Here is a 21,644-nt window from a genome sequence, read left to right as displayed (position 1 = left end):
TATTTAGCTTTGAATTAAAGGTTGTGTTAAATAGACATATAATGCCCCTTGAGAGTGGGGCCTCCACGGGGCTCACTGCAGGGACATACACAGAGTAGATGAGCAGTGAATGCATTTTCCTTGAATTATATGAGGATAGGATTTATTCATCTTAATTCAGTGCAGAGTTGGAATTAAATTCCCCCCGACAGTAAGTCTGAGATAACCACAAGTGCTTTGGTCTGTAGTGAGGGACAGAGGGATTATTCTGGGAGGACAAAAAATTGTGCATCACTGGGAGGCCTGTCTCATCTACACACCATTCAGACGCCAATTTACGTGTGTCTCTGATAGTATCTGCTTATGCTCTTATGTGAACCCAGAGCATGAAAGAAGTTACAACCCCAGCATGCCACATGAGCAAGAGTATCCCCTTTGGACAGCTAAATGGTCTTTCCTCAAAAAGCAAATGGGCGCCTGGGTGGCTCAGTCGGTTAAGCGTCCGACTTCGGCTCAGGTCATGATCTCACAGTTTGTGGGTTTGAGCCCCTCGTCGGGCTCTGTGCTGACAGCTCAGAGCCTGGAGCCTGCTTCGGATTCTGTGTCTCCCTCTCTCTCTACCCCCTCCCCCGCTCGTGCTTTCTCTCTCCCTCTCTCTCTCTCTCTCTCTCAAAAATAAATAATAAACATTAAAAAAAAGTTTAAAGGGGCACCTAGGTGGCTCAGTCAGTTGGACATCTGACTTCAGCTCTGGTCATGGTCTTGTGGTCTGTGGGTTCGAGCCCCGCATCAGGCTCTGTGCTGACAGTGCGGAGGCTGGAGTCTGCTTCAGATTCTGTGTCTCCCTCTCTCTCTCTGCCCCTTGCCCACTCACTCTCTGTCTGTCTCTCCCTCAAAAATAAATAAACATTAAAAAAAAAAGTTAAAAAAAAAGTGAACAAACAACTCTGCACTCAAAAACTTCAATGTTATCATTATTATTAATGTTTTATTTATTTTTGAGACAGAGAGAGACAGAGCATGAGCAGGGGAGGGGCAGAGACAATGAGAAAAAGACACAGAATCCGAAGCAGGCTCCAGGCTCTGAGCTGTCAGCACAGAGCCCGACGCAGGGCTAGATGTCACAGACCGCGAGATCATGACCTGAACCGAAGTCGGATGCCCAACCGACTGAGCCACCCAGGCGCCCCAATGTTATCATTATTATTAAATTCATATTATGTATATCTAAACGTTGTTTAATTATCATTAGTTGATTATTTGATCAACTTCTTATTTCATTATTTAATAATCATTCAGGAAAAGAAAATACCCATGCCTGCTGAATTGGCAATCGGATGGCAGTAGGATTCCTACTTCAAGGGTGGCAGTAGGATTCATACTTCAACTTTGCTCCTAGGGAAGTGCCTGCCAAGCACTGTTTGAATTTTTCATCCATTTCCTGGTTCTGAGTTTCACTGAACAAATTTTTCCAATCACCAACTTCACCTACAACACACACAAAAATAACAGACCCGGACACCTGTTAGAAGATAGTTTCCTCATTTTTTTTTTTTAGCTATTTATTTCATTTTATTTTTATTTTTATTTGAGTATGGTTGGCACACAGTGTTACATTCGTTTCAGGGCTATCACATAGTGGTTCGACAACTAGACACACTATGCTGTGCTCACAAGTATAGCTACCATCTGTCACCATACAACGCCATTTATAATACCGTTACCTGTGCTGTGCCTTTTAGTCCCATGACTTGTTCCTTACTTAACTGGAAGCCTGTACCTCCTACTTCCCTTCACCCATTTTACCCATCCCCCTATTTCTTCTTGATTTTACCATTTTTTCAGTGCAGCATTTCACTTTGAAATGTGAAATGGAGACATAAAGAAAATTAAGCAGTCTTAAAAATGAATGTAATTTCTCCTGTAAAGTTAATGGTATCCATTGGGGCCTCCCCATCTGTGGCATAGTAGGTGATGTGCTTTCTTTATATCACCGAAGGGACTGTTGGCCTCAGTCATCTCCTAGCCCCACCCCTGTCTCAACACTTGGGACCTAAAATTCCACTTTTTGAGAGTCATTCTTTTTTCCCCCTCTGTAAAGTCTTTTAAATACCTCACCCCTTGAGAAGTTATCATTTTACAACAGGTTTTGGTTAAGACCTCAGATGCTGATAATTTTGCAAAAAGTTACTACTTTGCCTGAGATTAGGATATGTTTTTCTTATTCCTTTTTTTTTTTTAATTTTTTTAACGTTTATTCATTTTTGAGACAGAGAGAGACACAGCATGAACGGGGGAGGGGCAGAGAGAGAGGGAGACACAGAATCGGAAGCAAGCTCCAGGCTCTGAGCCATCAGCCCAGAGCCTGACGCGGGGCTCGAACTCGCGGACCGCGAGATCGTGACCTGAGCTGAAGTCGGACACTTAACCAACTGAGCCACCCAGGCGCCCCTCTTATTCCTTTTAAAAACAAAGGAAGTTGGGGCGCCTGGGTGGCTCAGTCGGTTGAGCGACCAACTTCGGCTCAGGTCGTGATCTCACGGTTTGTGAGTTTGAGCCCCACATTGGGCTCTGTGCTGACAGCTCAGAGCCTGGAGCCTGCTTCGGATTCTGTGTCTCCCTCTCTCTCTGCCCCTAACCCACTTTCATTCTGTCTCTGTCTTTCTCAAAAATAAATAAACACTAAAAAAATTAAAAAAAAAAAAAGGAAGTTGCTTCTTTCTTTAGAATCTTTTGGTGATTTGGGTTGAAGTTGCAAGTTCCTTGTTGCATAGCCATTGAAATGTATGTTTATAAAGAGGGTTTAATGACAAGGAAGTGCTTGGATGTATGAAGGGAGTAACATAAAACACAAAGCTGTTTACAAATGTCATCCACTATAAAGAACATCACAGAATGAGGCTGGAAGAGATATGCCAAAAAGTTAAACTTGCCTCTGGTGGGAGAAATGTGAATAATTTTTAACGTTCTTGCACATTTACCTGTGCCTTCTGAATTTTTGCAAAGAATATTGTAACTTAAGTTACCACTTTATTTTAGAATTTTTCTGTTCTGAATAGTGCGTGATTAACGCCTGGGTGTTTCAGTTGGTTGAGCGTCCGACTTTGGTTCAGGTCATGATCTTGCAGGTTTGTGAGTTTGAGCCCTGTGTTGGGCTCCATGCTGGCAGCTCAGAGCCTGGGGCCTGCTTGGGATTCTGTGTCTCCCTCTTTCTCTGCCCCTCCCCTGCTCTCTCTCTCTCTCTCTCTCTCAAAAATAAACATTAAAAAAAAATTTTAAAAAGCAATATAAAGAGAAGTTCTATTTTCTTCCCCCTCCTTTAAAGCTAATCAAGCAAGGCATAAAAATCAGGGGTAAAGTCAGGAATCAAGCCCAAGCTAGATTTACATTCAATGTTCCATTCACAGTGGGTATTTTAGATGGGTCTTCATTTGATAAAGTAAAGTGGAGTAGACTCAAGTAAACCTACGTTCAAATCCTGACTCCATCGATCATTAGCTTTGTGGCAACGGACAAATTAATTTCCCTGAGCTTTGGTGCCCACATTTATAAAATTAAGGAATTCATGAATTTTTTTGCTGTAAAATTTATGCCTAGTAAAAGGTCTAACACATAGTGCTGCCTCTAAATCATGTTATATTTTCAATATATATATATATAATTTTAAAAAACTGGTAATACCTAAGCTATATTATCATAAACTGTCATAAGAAGTTAGATTGCCTTTAAAAAAATCACAGTTCCCAACCAACAGGGCAGTAAGAGGTGGCCAATGAGGTATAAAGAAGTCACTGATGAGGCTTCCCACAAAGTTCTTTAAAGGGGCCCCACTCAGCTAACATGCGATTCTGTATCTTGCTATTCCCTGTTTATTTTTAAAATGTATAATCCTTTAGTTTTAATGTAATGGTGGAGCGCTGGCTGTTGTCCTGCCATCACATACTGGCAAGCAGAAAGGTACAAGGAACTTAGTACTCTGAAAGGTACTTTAGATATTGTGGAACTCACTCAGTCTACTTCTGTGGAATTAGTACACAGTAGAAGTATACTACTCAGTGGAACTCAGTCTACTTTGAGCTCACTGTGTCCAAACTTATTGAGGGAGAAACAAGAAAATCCTGTCTTAACTGAAGATAAAAGTATTTGGATTGGGGCACCTGTGTGGCTCAGTCGGTTAAGTGTCTGCCTTCGGCTTAGGTCATGATCTCATGGTTCATGGGTTCAAGCCCCACGTCTGGCTTAGTGCTGACAGCTCAGAGCCTGGAGCCTGCTTTGGATTTGGGGTCTCCCTCTCTCTCTGCCCCTCCCCTGCTGGTGCTCTGTCTGTCTTTCTGTCTCTCAAAAATAAATATACATTAAAAAAATTATAAAAATAAAGTATTTGGATTGCCTGTTACATGCAAACCAATGGATGTCCCAGAAACAAATGTGACTTTACCTTTGCGGAACAGGAAGGGCCCAACGGCACCGTGTGTTTCCTGGGACTTTGCTCGCATTGCTTGGAAGGTACTCTGGGCTGAGATGGTTTGGATCTGCTCCCCAGTTAAAGAGAATCCAAAGAACTCAGCAATTTGTTTTATTCCAGCGGTCAGGTTCTGAAAACAACATTTTCAAGGATAAACTTCTTTCTATGGGAATTGTGCCTGAGCAAAGACAGGTTTCTTAGCCAGAATGGATTCACTAAGCTTACCTCTCCAACTCACCTTTTCATCTCTCTCTTTAGACTTTCTTTGATACTTCTGTATCAATATTTGAGATAGCCCTACAAAATATTCTGTATTGTTTTTACTTTGTAGTTTCAATGGGTGACTCTTACTAAACTCCTCAGGATACAAATAATGATAGCAAGCATTAAGTAGTAGGTCTTATCTAAGATGATACTCATTTTATTAAAAAGCACCAGTCTAGGGGCACCTGGGTGGCTCAGTCGATTAAGCATCCGACTTTGGCTCAGGTTATGATCTCCCAGTTTGTGAGCAAGCCTTGCATCGGGCTGTGAGCTTGTTTCAGAATCTGTATCTACCCCTCTCTCTCTCTGCTTCTCCCTGGCTCTTGCTGTCTCTCTCTCAAAAATAAACATTAAAAAAAAATAATTAAAAAAAAGCACCAGTCTAAATGAGCTGAGGAAATCAATGTATTTGTACATGCCCATTCCAATTCTCTTTTCTTCTGAATCCTATTTATAGCTAATGTTTAATTCTATCCAGAAAGTCTAATTTTTAGAATCCTGAAAACTAGAAGGAATCTTGAAATTAATCTTGTCTAAATACCCTTGTAACCAGTATCCCTACCAATGACGATTCATAATCTTCTAGAACAGTTTCTTAAACTGTATTCTACAAAACACTAATTTACTTCAAGGTGGCTATAGATGTTTTGTGAAAAAAGAAAAAAAAAGAAAAGAAAAGGAGAGTGAAGGGTGAGGTCAAATAAGTTTGGAATCCTTTTGGTTAAATAAAGAGAAGTTTGTTTTCTTTTTCCTACAGGATCTCTCACTTTTTTTTTTTCAACGTTTATTTATTTTTGGGACAGAGAGAGACAGAGCATGAACGGGCAAGGGGCAGAGAGAGAGGGAGTCACAAAATCGGAAACAGGCTCCAGGCTCTGAGCCATCAGCCCAGAGCCCGACGCGGGGCTCGAACTCACGGACCGCGCAGGATCTCTCACTCTTGAGTATGTCAATTTGCAATGTGAATGTCCCAAAAGAGCCACAGTCCCCAAATCAGTTTGAATAGGCAACCTCCAAGCAAGAATTATTAACATCTGGGCAACATGGCATTCCATGGAACACAAGTTTCAGAAACATCATTGTAGACTAGAAGGATAAAAGACTAAATTAGTATGTTCTCTCATGTTACATAAATGCACTCGAGAAACAGAAGGGATGGATTCATTCATACTTCCCTTTGATAAGAATGTCAGAGGAGACTGGTGTTAATAACCCAATTCCTCTAGAAAGCATTTGGCACGCTCCCTTTTTAACATACTTTCTCTACTGGAGTCCAGGACTCTGGCTTCCCTCCTGCCTTATTAGCCCCTCCTCCATCTCCTTTGCTGGTTCCTCCTGTTTCCCAAACAGTCTATATGGGGGACTCTAGGGCTCAGTTCTTGGTCTCCTTCTCTTCCCTATGTATATACTTACATACATGTAAGTGTGTAATCTCATGGCTTTAAATGCCATCTATGTGCCAAATTTATATATACAGCCCAGCACTCTTTCCATTCAACACGTTTATAGTCAACTTGACCTCTCCATTTGGATGACTAATAAACATCTCAGACTAAGCATGTGCAAAGCCAAACCCCTGATCTTTCCCACAATCTCACTTCACCTGCTGGCATCTCGTACTCAAGGGACAACAATTCAGTCCTCTCAGTTGGTCAGGCCAGTAATATTGGAGTCTTATTTGACTTCATTTTTCTCTCACTGCTCTTTCTCCCATCCAATCCAGCAGCAAATCCTAATAGCTCTTCTTCAACAAATATTCAGAATTTAACTACTTATTACTTCCATTGCCACTTCTGATCTAAGCCACAATCTTCCTTTGCCTGGACTACTATAGTACTCTCCTCATGGGTTTCTCTACACAATCTTTGCTTCTCTCTAGTACGTTTTCATACACCAACCAGAATGAACCTGTTAAAAACACAACTCCTATCACTTTTCTGCTCGAATCCCATAATGGTTTTCTATTTCACTCAGAGTGAAGGCCAAAGTAATTTCAATGGCTGGCCACATTATTCCCCACACTCCTCTCTACCCCACTCCCTTGCCTCTGTTCTCATTGGTTAATCTCCCCTGGTTCACCCCTACTGACCCAGCCACATCCGCCCCCTTCATATCACTTAACCATACCAGGAACACTCCTACCTCAGGGCATTTGCTCCAGTTGGTTCTGTATGCCTGGAAAATTCTTATTCCAGTTACCTACTCTGCTTACTCCCTCATCTTCTTTAGATCTTTGCTCAAATCACATCCATTCCATGAGGTTTCTACCAGCTATCTTATTTGGGGATTTGTCCAACATCCCAATTTCCTACCCCTGACATTTCCAGTTTTCCTTAATCAGTTATACCATTTCTTTTTTCTCACATATTATAAACATTTTTAAAATGTTATATTTATTGTTTTTCTCTCTCCCTGCCTCCTCCAGCTAGAAGGTAAGCTTCTCCAGGGCAGTGAATTTTGTCTGGTCTGTTCATTGATGTATCACAAGGGCCTAGAACAATGTTGGGCAGCACTAAATGTTCATGAATGGGGGAGGGGAAGGAAAAAAAAAAAAGAGGTTAGGGTGGGAGACAGCCGAAGCATAAGAGACTCTTAAAAACTGCGAACAAACTGAGGGTTGATGGGGGGTGGGAGGGAGGGGAGGGTAGGTGATGGGTATTGAAGAGGGCATCTTTTGGGATGAGCACTGGGTGTTGTATGGAAACCAATTTGACAATAAATTTCATATATTAAAAAAATAAATGTTCGGGGCGCCTGGGTGGCTCAGTCAGTTGGGCGACCAACTTCAGCTCAGGTCATCATCTCACGGTTTGTGAGTTTGAGCCCCGCATCAGGCTGTGTGCTGACAGCTCAGAGCCTGGAGCCTGCTTTGGATTCTGTGTCCCCTTCTCTCTCTGCCCTTCCCCAACTTGTGCTCTGTCTCTCTATGTCTCTCAAAAAAATAAATAAATGTAAAAAAAAGTAAAAAATAAAATAAAATAAAAAAATAAATGTTCATGAATACCAATTTAAAAAATAACATTATATGGAAAAATCAATTCACAGCCAAATGCACGTTCAATTCCATCTCAGTTGAAACCTACTTATTATTTCTGCCATTCTTAAGTTGGGCTGTCTATCACAGAAGGAAAATAAAGCAGCCACTGTTAGTAATAAGTTGCTAAGCATTATTTTATTTCTGTTAAATAAACAACCTAAGCCCCTATGCACTGTGTTTTTTTTTCCTAGCATTGTACCACAAATCTGGAATATTTATTTTTTTAATTGAATACAATATTTGTTCACACAACCAGACATTAAAAGTAGGTTCTCTATGTGATATTTTATAATAAATCTTGCTATAGAATGTCAATAATCAAAATCTTACCTTTTTCAGGTCTTCATATAATATGAACTTAACATTTTCATCATCAAGATGTTTGTTCCAGTTAATGGCAAAATCAAAATAGCTTCCCCAGGAAACTAAAAATACAAGGAAAAAATTCTCAGGGAATTTCAAATAATTGAGGTTAAAATTATAGATGGTTAATTTATGCTTTAAAATATAAACTATATATATATGTGTGTGTGTATATGCTCAGACAAGATGTTTGTATGTCATTATAAATCCCTGCTCCAGAAGAACTGGCATACGGCCATTCCTGTGTCAGATTTCTATTCATTTTATTATTTTCATAAATAATAACTAAGCAAGTTGCAAAAGTGATTTGATAAAAACTACCAGACATTCATGAATATTTAGGTGAATAAAATGATTCAGAAATAGTGAAAGGTACACGAAAAACGACAGATAGTACCAGAAAGAAAAGAAATGATGAGACAGATGTTTTCTCGATCAGCATTGTCCAATAGAAGTTTAATGAAAGCCACATCTGTAAATTTTTAAAAATGCTTATTTATTTATTTTTGAGAGAGAGAGAAAGCAGAAGCAAGGGAGGGACAGAGATAAAGGGAGACAGGATCCAAAGCAGGATCTGTGCTGAGAGCACAGAGCCTGGTTTGCAGCTCGAACTCATGAACCGAAAGATCATGACCTGAGCCAGAGTCAGAGGCTTAACTGACTGAACCACCCCAGCATTCCCCCCACCACATCTGTAATTTTAAATATTCCAATAGCCACATTAAGAAAAGCAAAAAGAGGGGCGCCTGGGTGGCTTGGTTGGTTAAGCGTCCAACTTCGGCTCAGGTCATGATCTCACAGTCCGTGAGTTCGAGCCCCGCGTCGAGCTCTGTGCTGACCGCTCAGAGCCTGGAGCCTGTTTCAGATTCTGTGTCTCCCTCTCTCTCTGCCCCTCCCCTGTTCATGCTCTGTCTGTCTCTGTCTCAAAAATAAATAAATGTTAAAAAAATTAAAAAAAAAAGCAAAAAGAAACAGGTGAAATTAACTTTAATATTTTATTTTGTTTAACCAAATATATCCCAAAATATTATCATTTCAGAATATAATCAATATAAAAAATTACTAAGGAACCATCACACTTTGTTTCTAAGTCTTCAAAAGCCAGTGGGCATTTTACACTTACAGAGAATCTCAATTTGAATGCCAAATTCTTTATCAAAAATACTTGATGTATTTTTAGACCTTTTTTTAAAGTTAATTTGTTTATTCTGTGAGAGAGAGACCACAAGTAGGGGAAAGGCATAGAGATAGGGAGAGAGAGAGAGAATCCAAAGCAGGCTCTGCAGTGTCAGTGCAGAGCCTGATGCGGGGCTCAAATTCACAAACCCGTGAGATTGTGACCTGAGCTGAAATCAAGAGTCAGACCCTTAACCGACTGAGCCACCCAGGTGCTCTGATGTATTTTTAGACGTTTACAACTTAAGTTGAGAAAGTAGATTCATATACTCAACTTGTACCAAATTCATTTAAAAGTTTCCAATAACTGAATTATCTGGGTTTTTTTTTTTTTTAATGTTTATTTGTTTTTGAGAGAGAGAGGGAACAAGCAGGGGAGGAACAGAGAGGGAGGGAGACACAGAATCTGAAGCAGACTCCAGGCTCCTTGCTGCCAGCGCAGAGTCTGATGCGGGGCTCAAACTCACGAATCTTGAGATCATGACCTGAGCCAAAGTCAGACCCTTAACCGACTGAGCCACCCAGGTGCCCTGAGTATCTGTTTTTAAATTTAAACTAATTAAATAAGATGCAAAGTTTAACTCCTCGATTGCACCAGTCACAATTCACGTGCTCATTTGCCACACGTAGCTAGTGGCTACTACACTGAACAGTAAACATCTAGACACTGATTAGCTGTGCTGCTTATTAACTGTGTGACTTTGAGCAACAACCGAAACCTCTTTGTACCTTAGTTACCTCATTAGTAAAATGGCATTGTTGTCAGACTTAAATGAATTAACACACATCAAATGGTTAAAACAGTGCCTGATTAATAGTACCCACTCAGCAAATTTTAGCCGTTACTATAATCGCTAGTAATAATAATATTCTCATAATTCTTATCATCATCATTGTTATCATTGAAGCCCTTGCTTTGAGCCAGGCTATTTCCACATGTTTTCTTTGTTGAGGCAGACACTGTATGTTTCATACCCAATATCCAATATTTTCCTGTTTTTGCTGCTAACCAAACTCTGGTTAGTTACTTGGGTCTAAGCCAGTTATGGGAATTCTGGTTCCTGTTTCTCAGCCTCCCTTCGCGCTGTGATTGGTCTCAGGATATGGTTCTGGCGAGCAACACACAAGCAGAAGTCTGCTGGAAGCTTTCTAGTAAAACCGTTGCGGTCTTGATGAACCTCCTTCAGGATCTGAAAGTGATGCTTGGAGGCACAGTAGCCAGCCTGAGAGTATGTTGCAAAAGGCAGAAGGGAAAGGCCAAGGGAATGGCAGAGGCGTTGGCTTTGCCATCACTGGGCAACTGAACCAGCTGTCTCTCTTCAGGCTTCTTGTTGAGTGAGAAAAATTAAACCTAATCTGTTTGGGCCACTGCGGTCAGGTTTTCTGTTCTTCCCCATGCACTATTAATTGATAGTTACACATTTGATCCTGGGATCTTTAAAGCAATCCAGGGTGATAGGTACAGGTTTTATACCTATTTTGTTGGTGGGGAAATAACCGCTTTAAGGTCACACAGCAAGTTATGGGTTTTGCCGTCTTTCAACATCTGTCTGACACCAGAGCTGTAGTGCTGCCAAACAAAATGCTCTACTGTCCTACTTCCTGCAGGTCAGATATTCTTACCTTTCCTTTATAAGTCAGGAAACCAATGTTCATAAAGATCAAATGTTGTGGGGCGCCTGGGTGGTTCAGTCGGTTAAGCGTCCGACTTCAGCTCAGGTCACGATCTCACGGTTCGTGAGTTCGATCCCTGCGTCGGGCTCTGTGCTGACAGCTCAGAGCCTGGAGCCTGCTTCCGATTCTGTGTTTCCCTCTCTCTCTGCCCCTCCCCCATTCATGCTCTGTCTCTCTCTGTCTCAAAAATAAATAAACGTTAAAAAAAATTAAAAAAAATCAAATGTCTTGCTCAACATCACCCAGGTGTGAGTGATTTGAACCTGAATTTAAATTCAAGCTCTGCTACTTAGTGGCTGTGTGACCTTTTTATGCCTCTATTTCCATCTTTACAAAAGGGGACAATTACAGTATTTGTCCCCATGGGTTCTTACGAGAAATGGAAATTTTGGGGAGCATCTGGGTGGCTTAGTCGGTTAAGCGTCCAACTCTTGGTTTCAGTTCAGGTCATGATTTCATGGTTCGTGTATTCGAGTCCCTCATCGGGCTCCGCACTGACAGCACAGAGCCTGCCTGGGATTGTCTCTCTCCGTCTCTCTCTGCTCCTCCTCTGCTATCTGTCTCTCAAAATAAATAAACTTAAAAAAAAATGAAATGTTAAAATGTACACGAGAGATAGTATATAGTGCCTGGCATGTAGTAATTGCTCAGTAAGTGGTAACTATTCTATCTAATATTAATTACTAATATATAATAATAAGTGATGAAGCCAATCCAGTCCTCTCATTCCAAATCCTGCATGTTTTCCAGTACACTGAGCTTCCTTCATAAGTTGAACGTAACAAAGCGTGCAAAGAAGAAACTTTGCACCACTTAGTGAGTGGTTTCCAGACAAACAAAACTTTGATCATGGTGCTTCATAAGCACCTTCTGTGCACTACCCCCCCCACACCCCCCCCACACCCCCGCCAATCCCAATACTTAATCTGTGCTTAGGAACCAATACTGTACCCAGTGGCCATGCATGTGGGGCGTGGTGTTGCTGTGCTGGTCACCTTTAGAAGTGGTCCTCTTTGGGCGCCTGGGTGGCTCAGTAGGTTAAACATCCCACTCTCGATTTCAGCTCAGGTCATGATCTCACAGTTTCATGTGTTTAAGTCCCACATCGGGCTCTGCATTGACAGTGCAGAGTCTGCTTGGGATTCTCCCTCTCTCTCTGCCCCTCCCACACTTGGCACGGCTCTGTCTCTCTCAAAATAATAAATAAGTCCGTGAGTAAGTAAATAAATAAATAAAACTTTAAAAATCATGTTAGGATGAGCACTGGGTGTTGTATGTAAGTGATGAACCACGGGAATCTACCCCCAGAACCAAGAGCAGACTGTACACGCTGTTTGTTAGCCAATAAAATAAAATAAAAGTGGTTCTCTTAGAGTGACCTGTCAACAACTTCTCAAGGATCATGTGGCATTAATTCTGCCTTCTATGACACTGCCAAGACTGAAAAGAGCCACCAACTAAAGGAGGCATCTTTAATCTCTGGCCATTATACCCATGGAAGTAGAGTCACTGGGGCTTACAAGCAGTGGGACCACTGGCAAGTGTTTTAACTTTTTGGATTAGTTTTCTCATCTGCGCAAGGGGCTGGAAATACTTTATTCATAGTTTGTTATAGTCTTAAATGAAATCAGGCACATAAAACACCTCCTTTGGTACATTGGAGCATCAGTAGGCACTTACAAGAGTTTTTTTTAAGTAATCCCTACACCCAATGTGGGGCTCGAACTCACAACCCCAAGATCAAGGGTTGCATGCTCTGCTGACTGAGCCAGCCAGAAGCCTCAGTAGGCACCTACAAAATTGCAGTTATCAATAACCAGAGGTAAAACATCAACATGGTCTAACAAAGCCTTTTCCTTTCTGGCAAACAAATATCTTAGATGTGTTTGCTCAATGTCATGGTTTTATCTCTCTCTCTCTCTCTCTCTTTTTTTTTTTTAATCATTGTGTTATATAGAGACTTAGGGTAAATTAACCAGAGATGCTTTTCCACATGACTCTGTATAAGCCTCTTGGTCCTATGTCTGTTCTACGGCCACCTCATACTTCTAGGCAACATGTAAATTGCCCAAATTATTTTTAAAAACAGTAATGTATTATTGTTTGATGTGCAGAACTAGTGGTGCTATAAAACTTCATTAAAGTTTCATTAAAAGCAACTTTTTGGGGGGCGCCTGGGTGGCTCAGTCGGTTGAGCGAACGACTTCGGCTCAGGTCACGATCTCGCGGTCCGTGAGCTCGAGCCCCACTTCAGGCTCTGTGCTGACAGCTCAGAGCCTGGAGCCTGTTTCAGATTCTGTGGCTCCCTCTCTCTGACCCTCCCCCGTTCATGCTCTGTCTCTCTCTGTCTGTCTCAAAAATAAATAAACGTTAAAAAAAAAATTTTAAATAAAAGCAACTTTTTGGTTCCTGGATCCTCCCTAGTCTTCTTTCTTTACCTTAAAATACATTTGATTTTTTGTACTTTTGTGGTCATCTGTCAAAGTAAGAATTCTTTCACCAACAGCCATACCTTGGCCTTTCATGAACTGTCTGAAGAATTCATCCCAGGAGCCATAGCTTGGAATATCAGGGACATCGTTGTGGAAATGGAAAAAAGATACTGCCGTATCTTTAGGGTTTCGAAATATCACCAAAATCTAGAAAGAGAAAATTAAGTTAATTTATTCAGGTCTATATTTTGAACTTTGGAAAAGTGAAGGGGTGAACAATATCATTGTGTAATCTTGTATACGACATAATTTTGTTAACATACAGAGAAATTGAAGAAGCGGGGGTGGCAGATGGGGAAGTCTGGGGAGAGGGAAGAGAAAAGAAGAAAAAGCAGACTGATGTTGTAGCAGAGAACTTTTGCTAATGAACTTAGACATTAAGAAGGCATGTGTAGAAGATATGAAAAAAGCAAGGTGCCTGGGTGGCTCAGTCGGTTAAGTGTCTGACTCTTGAGTTCAGCTTAGGTCACAATCTCATGGTTTGTGGGATTGAGCCCCAAGCCAGGTTCTGCACTGACAGTGCAGAGCCGGCTTGAGATTCTCCCTCTCCCTCTCTCTCTCTCTCTCTCTCTCTCTCTTTGCCCCTCCCCCAGCTAGCATGTGTTCATGCGTGAGCAGTGCACACACTCTCTCTCTTTCTCAAAATAAATAAATAAACATTAAAAAAAAAAAGAAGATACCAAAAAGGAAAAAAGGGCAAGCTCATTAGAATAGTCATAAGGGCATGATCTGGAAGGGTAAACCACAAAGTAAAAATTGCAACATAATATTAAAAAGTAATATTAAGGACAATGAAAATAATGTTCAGAGTTTGGTCAGCAAAAATAAAAAAATGATAAGAGTAGCCAAAGCACCTATAGTTAGTTTGCAGGACATGAAGTTTGCTATTATACGTGAAATTCAGAAATAAAATTGCTTCAGACCTCACATAAATAATGCTCACCAGAAAGAACAAAAAAACACAACTTCTCGTTTTCCTATCACATTCTTTTGTTAAACTCTCTAAATATCTTAGTGGGATTCTGGAATCTATTCACTATAAAACAGATTTTAAAATATGTTCAATTCTAGGTATATGTTTTATATCCTAACTGAAAATGCATTTGCTTTGAGCACAACAATAGCAAATATATTTGAAGAAAGAAACAACAGAAGAAATGCTAAATCACACGTTTCATTTCTCAAAATTCTATGATAAGATGCAGACTTCATCACATAGCTCAGAAAGGCAATATCTAGACATTAAAAACTTCAAACTGAAATACGAGTAGAGAGGGACACTCACTTTGGCTTTATTCTTGAAGATGGACCCAGGTAATTTGTCATAATGGAGATGAGTTGCCAGAATCCTTGGGGATGGAAACTGTTTCATTCTCTTAAAAACAGACATGGTAAAGTAAAAGTGTGTATGTCTTATGGTGAATCGCTCTTAAGTGTAGTATCTGAATGGTAGTTCCAAGTATCACTACTGTGCCTTTTCTATTTCCCCCTCCAGTTTTTAAAAATTTATTTCCGTTTTCTTAATTTGTGGGGATAAGGAATGGAGAAAGTCGTAAATAATTTAAATCATCTTTCTGGACCGCCTTATAGGGTTTGGCTTACCATTTTGGAGGGGTCTGTTTTTTGAAAATTTTACCTTTTCTACAATCATACTAAATTCTTTTTAGAATTGATTCTTTGCAGCTCATAATTTGTGATGTATTCTGTCTTCAGTTGGCTCTCTTCTATAGTCAAGGTCTTTACCAGAAATACTCAAGTTTTTCCATAGGTCTCCCAAACCCACTTTTAATATCTAGACTTTTTTTTTGCCAACAAAATTCCATGCAATCAAACATCCTAACAGAACCTGGAAGTGCACAGTCACTTGAATATCTGAGAAATATTTTACTAGAGAAATTCTTGTCAATGTAAGGACTCAGTGATTGATTCTTTGTGTGTGTGTGTGTGTGTGTGTGTGTGTGTGTGTGTGTGTATGTGTCTGCTTCTACTGATAATTTTGAAAATGAAGTTACCTGTTTAATCTGCCAGGGTTAAGGGTTTTAGTACGTTATATGGGCTAAAGCCTCAAGTTTCATTTCCACACTTGTAGAGGTCACTCACAGCTGGGGCACATTATTTCAAGTGGTAAAATGATATTTAGACGTTTATAGCCAATGTTTCTGTAGAAACTTAGTGGACAGTAGACACCAGCTCATGTCATGATCTCGCAGTCCATGAGTTGGAGCCCTGCCTTGGGTTCTGTGCTGACAGCTCAGAGCCTGGAGCCTGCTTCAGATTCTGTGTCTCCCCCTCTCTCTCTGCCCCTCCCCTGCGCACTGTCTCTCTCTCTCTCTCTCTCTCTCTCTCTCTCAAAAATAAAATAAACATAAAAATTTTTGGAAAAAAAAAAGAAAGAAACTTAGTGGACATCTCAATTCAAGCAAGAGCCAAAAAAAAAAAAAAAAAGGAAAAAAAGAAACACCTGAGATTTTAAAAATAAAAAACCAATTTAAGTCAATGATATGGGTTCCAGTGGCAATTAATAGTCATAATACTTGAGGGGCATCTGGGTGGCTCAGTCGGTTAAGCTCAGATCATGATCTCACAGTTTGTGAGTTTGAGCCCTGCATCTGGCTCTGGGCTGACAGCCTGCTTTGGATCCTCTGTGTCCTTCTCTCTCTGCCTCTCCCTTGCTTGCACTCTCTCTCTCTCTCTCTCTCTCTCTCTCTCTCTCTCAAAAATAAATAAACATTAAAAAAAGAAGAGAATAGTCGTAATACTTGATTTACATCAAATTTCCCTAATTTTTAGTTTTGAACATTACTTTTACATTCATTCACAGCAATCCCCTCAAGTGGATATTATAACCCCCATTTTAGAGATTAACAAATGACTTTGAGGTTTTAAGGGCTTTGTGCAAAATTGCACAGATGGTAATTTTCAGATTAAGTTATAGAATGCAGTTTCCACTGCACTGCATGGCCAAAAATCACAAAAAGACATATGAGAAATGGTAAAGTTCCTAATAGGATTAAAGAAATATCCAGGGAGAAAACGGGAAATAACTGTAACAAAACTGATGTGTCAACGAAAATGTGTGATGGGGCCAAACTATAAGCAATGTAAAGACTGGATATAGACATATTTTAAGAAAATACATGTATTTAATTTTATTTATTTTTGTAAGTATCTCTATGCCCAATGTGGGGCTCAAACCCACAACCCGGAGATCAAGAGCTCACATGGGGCACCTGGGTAGCTCAGTCTGTTGAGCATCCGACTCTTGGTTTTGGCTCAGGTCAAGATCTCACAGTTTGTGGGTCTGAGCCCCTCATGGGGCTCTGTGCTGAGGCACGGAGCCTGCTTGGGATTCTCCGTCTCCCTCTCTCTCTGCCCCTCCCCTGCTCATGCACTCTCCCTCTCTCTCTCAAAGTAAATAAATAAATTTTAAAAATTATAAATAAAAGGGGAGTTGGAGGGGCGCCTGGCTGGCTCAGTCAGAGCATGTAACTCTTCATCTCCAGATCGTGAATCTGAGTCCCAATTCGGATGTAGAGTTTACTTTAAAAAAAGTTGGAGGGGCACCTGGGTGGCTCAGCCGGTTAAGTGTCTGACTTCGGCTCAGGTCATGATCTCACAAGTTCGAATTCGTGAGTTCAAGCCCTGCATCGGGCTCTGTGCTGACAGCTCAGAGCCTGGAGCCTGCTTCGGATTCTGTGTCTCCCTCTCTCTCTCTCTCTGCCCCTCCCCAGTCATGCTCTGTCTCACTCTGTCTCTCAAAAATGAAGAAATTTTAAATAAAAATTACTTTTAAAAAAAGTTGGAAAGCTAGAGAAATGTTAGCATAAATTTTAAAGGTGATGATACACACCCTCTTTAGATAAAAGGTTATGCAGTGGCCTGGAGAGGAAAAATCAATGGGGCTTTTCATTAGCCCGTTCATCTCTACCTAGGAAAGTTTCTTAAAACTCCTGTCCCCACATCCTGAACTGGTCCTGACCTCCCACCTCTGGGCCCTGCTGTGGCTGCTAGGCCTCTGCTTCCTCCTGACATTGCAGCCCACCAGATCCAGGATGCACGCTTAGCTCCGCACTCCAGCCCAGCCCCAAGTCCCTGAATACCTTATCTGCCTGTGTTTTTCTGTTACTTTAACCCAATCCATGGAAATGGGCTTCCTTCCCCCTAGGATCCAACTTTTCAGTTTGTATTTGTCATCATGCCATATGTCTCTGTCGTTTTCCAGAAACCCCTTCATCAGTCCCGATCCAGTGACTTAATTCTCAGTAAATGAGTTCTTCTGTGTGCTTGTTGGGAGTCCTGGCGGTAAGCATCTCTGAAAGTTTTGCTGAGACTGTAGTCCCCCCCCCCCGCCCCCAAATGCGTTTCTGGCGGGGCTGGGGCTGGCCCTCCTCCCACCTGTCCTGTCCAGGCACTGAAGTCTTGAGGCAGATCCTTCCTCCCTCCCTATCCTTGCCTTTCCTGCCTGGGAACAGAACTTTCTGTCTCACACCCAAGCCTCACCTGGTTATATTGGTAGTGGGAGCAATAACGTGTAGTAAAGTGAATTAGAACAGGTAAGGGGGCGCCTGGGTTGCTCAATCGGTTAAGTGTCCAACTCTTCATTTTGGGTCAGGTCATGATCTCACAGTTTGTGAGATCGAGCCCTGCATGCTGATAGCATGAAGCCCGCTTGGTGTTCTCTCTATATTTCTTTCTGGCCTTTCCTTGCTCATGCATGCTCTCTCTCTCTCTCTCCCTGAAAATAAATAAATAAACATAAAAAAAAAAAAAGAAGAACTTTAGGGTGCCTGTGTGGCTCAGTCGGTGAAGCGTCTGACTTCGGCTCAGGTCATGATCTCATAGCTTGTGAGTTCTAGCCCCACATCAGGCTCTGTGCTGACAGCTCAGAGCCTGGAGCCTGCTTCAGATTCTGTCTCCTTCTCTCACTCTGCACCTCCCCTGCTTGCACTCTGTCCCTCTCTGTCTCTCTCAAAAATAAAAATTAAAAAAAAAAAAAGAACCTTTATGCACAATCAGTGGCTTACTCTCTCAGCTACTACCCTTTCCCATCCCCCCACACACCAGAGACATCACTGATACAGGGACACCAAAGATAGTGTCTTATTAGGAAAAGACTGGGGGGTGCTGACATAAACTGAAGGTAGAATGATTCAGGCCTTAGAGGAACCCTTCTCTTGCCATCCCACCAAGTTTCTGTCTTCAGAGAGAAAGTTTTTATGGTTTTAATTTTTTTAAAGAGATCTTATTTTTTAAGTAATGTCTACACCCAACATGGGGCTTGATCGTACAACCCCAAGATCAAGAGTAGCATGCTTTACTGACTAAGCCAGCTGGGTGCCCCTCATTTTAATTTTTTACTTTCCCTCCTAGTTCTCTTTAATAAGTAGGCTGTCTATATTGTGCAGAGGTTAAGAAGCTCAAATTGGACAATTTGGGTTCAAATCTTGGCCCTGACATTTATAAGCCCCTTGACCTTGGGCAAGTCTCTGACGGTTTGATCTTTTGAGAAACGGTGATGAGGTTTTTTTGCCCTGAAATGAGACAATCCTTGAAAGGTGCAGGGCTTAGAGGGTACGCACAAAATAAGTTGCAATGATTATTAGTATTAGTACTTTCTGAACCCAAAACTAAAAAAATCCCCCAAATGGAAGAAGTCTTTCTATGATAATTTACTATAAGTTTAAAGGCTGTTTTGTACTAACCTGATATTTTTCTGGGTCCCCACATTCAAGAATTGGAAATTCTGGATATTCATACTTTTTGTTAGATTCAGCAAATATTAACTCACTAATGATATGTAGAATCCAATTTGAACCTATAAGAAAAATCAGAGAATCAAAGCTCATTAAAAGAACCTTGGTATAGCAAAGACATGTTACTTGTGCATATACATCATAAAAATTAAAATCTATAGCCACTCTGTGGTATGTACAATTGGTTCTTCTGCATTTGAAATAAACCGGGCTATGGAAAGAAATAGAGTTTTGTGGAAAATAGAACGTACTTACATTAGTATAAATTCAGGTTACCTTATTTTTCAGATTTCTCTTTTAACAAGAGGCAATTCTTCTTAAATCTACAATATGTTCCTTATAGAACAATGTTATGTTATAGAAATGATTGTTTATTATATATCACATATTATTGTACCTTACATTAGTAAATATTTTCTTTGAAAAAAATTTTTTAATGTTTATTTTTGGGAGACAGACAGACAGACAGACAGAGCCTAAGCAGGGGGCAGGGGGGCAGAGAGAGTGGGAGACACAGAATATGAAGCAGGCTCCAGGTTCTGAGCTGTCAGTGCAGAGCCCCGATGCGGGGCTCGAACCCACGAACTGTATGATCATGACCTGAGTCAAAGTCAGACGCTTAACTGACTGAGCCACCCAGGTGCCCCAGTGAATATTTTCTAAAAAAGTATATATAATTTTGAATTTATAAAAACTCAGCATCAAATAATAGAAAAATATCAAATAAAGATGACTTTAGTAAACACTTAGAGATGAAATAACAGTTTAAAAAATCAGATTGTGTAAAATAGGGATTTAGATTCTGTTTTTTTTTTATCGTTTATTTATTTTTGAGACAGAGAGAGACAGAGCATGAACGGGGGAGGGTCAGAGAGAGGGAGACACAGAATCTGAAACAGGCTCCAGGCTCTGAGCTGTCAGCACAGAGCCCGATGCGGGGCTCGAACTCACGGACCATGAGATCATGACCTGAGCCGAAGTCGGCCACCCAGCCGACTGAGCCACCCAGGCGCCCCTGATTCTGTTTTTTTTAAATGTATTTACTTATTTTGAGAGGGAAAGAGAGAGGGGGAGAAAGAGAGAGAGAGAGAGAGAGAGAGAGAGAGAGCGCGCGCGCGCGCTCATGGGGGAGGGGCAGAGAGAAAGAATCCCAAGCAGGCTCTGTGCTGACAGCGCTGAGCCCCATGCAGGGCTCGACCCTATGAACCATGAGATCATGACCTGATCTGAAATCAAGAGTCAGATGCCTGACTATGTCACCCCGGTGCCCCACAGATTCTTAATTTATCCTCCATTGATGAATGACCATTGTAACACTGGTTTGAGAAGCTGGAGGATTGATGATGTTTGATCCTGAAAAATAATTACATGGAAATCATCATATACATTATAGACATGGCCATGCTCCTCAGTCAAAAACCAAGATGAAAATCTTTCCTGCTCTCAGTGGCCGATGGCAAATGGACTTTCTTGCATTTCTCTTTCTGGTTGCTAGCCCCACCATGACTCCCTTTTTGCATCCATCATCCTTCCCTCAGACCCCAGGATTTCTAAATCTAGCAGTTCTGGTTATTGATTTCACAAGCTATGTTCTTAACCATCTTGGTCGTCCTCCTCCCTGACTTCTGGCCAGCTTCATGCGGAGAGGAACCGCCTTCCTCCCACCTTTGCCTTGCACCCTGCCCAACCTACTCCTTATGAAAAGCGCCCTTGTAGAAAATGACTTGTTATTTACCACACTTTGGATAAGATGCAAGCACTATGTCATTGCTTCTGGCTTCAAAGTTGTCCAAGGCCTGGAAAGTTTCTGAAGTGCACATGGTGATGGGGTACGGAATCCCCTGATGGGTGAAAAACAAGTGAGAAAGTGCAGTTTCTTTTGATTTTTCCAGAGCTTCATCAATGTAGTCAATAAATTTCGACTTGTTGGCCATGCTGGCTTTCTGCTAATGAACCTGTTCTGTGGTTGTCCGGCGGCAGCCATCGCTTTTAAAGGAGTTTTTCAGGAGGTGGAATAAAGGACTCCTCCCATTCACATGAGAAACAAGTCATTTCATTCTCACCCCTTTCTCACCCCTTCCTCCCCCCACCTGCCTGTTTGCACGCCCACCTCTGACAAAAGGCAAACCACAGGTGCAAAAACAGGCTGAGGATCAGGGAGTATTACCCCAGGGGTCGATTATATTACCATTATGGACAATCCTCCCAAGGAAAGTAAGAGTAGAATCTCCGACCAGACGATAATAGATAATAACTATCGAGCAAATAATTCTTTAATTGAATCAGACATACAATTTTCCATCACCGAATTGAGGAAATTTTAGAAGTCAGCAGAACATATCTTACTGAGGCAGGTAGTACACGTAGGGGAGCAACTTTCAATCTCCGTTTTACAGAGGGAAAAAAGAGCTGACCAAAGAGGGTTCCCAGTTAGATAGGGT

At 41.2% G+C, this 21,644-nt stretch overlaps 2 protein-coding genes across 2 annotated transcripts in view; one reads left to right on the top strand and one right to left on the bottom strand.

The window, feature by feature from the left end:
- CEBPZOS (CEBPZ opposite strand) overlaps positions 1–21,644 on the top strand; it is a 52,609-nt gene that overhangs the window by 6,542 nt on the left and 24,423 nt on the right. The window lies entirely within an intron of this gene.
- SULT6B1 (sulfotransferase family 6B member 1) lies at positions 1,181–21,379 on the bottom strand. Its single transcript, XM_015076730.3, has 7 exons — positions 20,939–21,379; positions 19,153–19,265; positions 14,736–14,825; positions 13,471–13,597; positions 8,076–8,170; positions 4,418–4,574; positions 1,181–1,467 (listed from the first exon to the last, which is right to left on the bottom strand). The coding sequence occupies exons 1-7, from the start codon at positions 21,135–21,137 to the stop codon at positions 1,337–1,339; spliced, it is 912 nt and encodes a 303-aa protein (XP_014932216.3). The 5' UTR covers positions 21,138–21,379; the 3' UTR covers positions 1,181–1,336.

This window comes from Acinonyx jubatus, chromosome A3 (assembly GCF_027475565.1).
Source record: "Acinonyx jubatus isolate Ajub_Pintada_27869175 chromosome A3, VMU_Ajub_asm_v1.0, whole genome shotgun sequence".
Taxonomy (NCBI): Eukaryota; Metazoa; Chordata; class Mammalia; order Carnivora; family Felidae; genus Acinonyx; species Acinonyx jubatus.
The sequence above is the reverse complement of the archived record's forward strand: the minus strand, read 5'-3'. Positions and strand labels throughout refer to the sequence as shown.

Bases quoted from the DNA above. Each gene is read 5' to 3' on its own strand.
- SULT6B1 (XM_015076730.3), bottom strand. From the start codon at position 21,137: ATGGCCAACAAGTCGAAATTTATTGACTACATTGATGAAGCTCTGGAA. The intron at 14,826-19,152 runs GTTAGTACAAAA...TCTGTTTTTAAG, and splicing joins GGGACCCAGAAAAATATCAG to AGAATGAAACAGTTTCCATC. The intron at 8,171-13,470 runs GTATGGCTGTTG...TTGTATTTTTAG, and splicing joins ACAGTTCATGAAAGGCCAAG to TTTCCTGGGGAAGCTATTTT.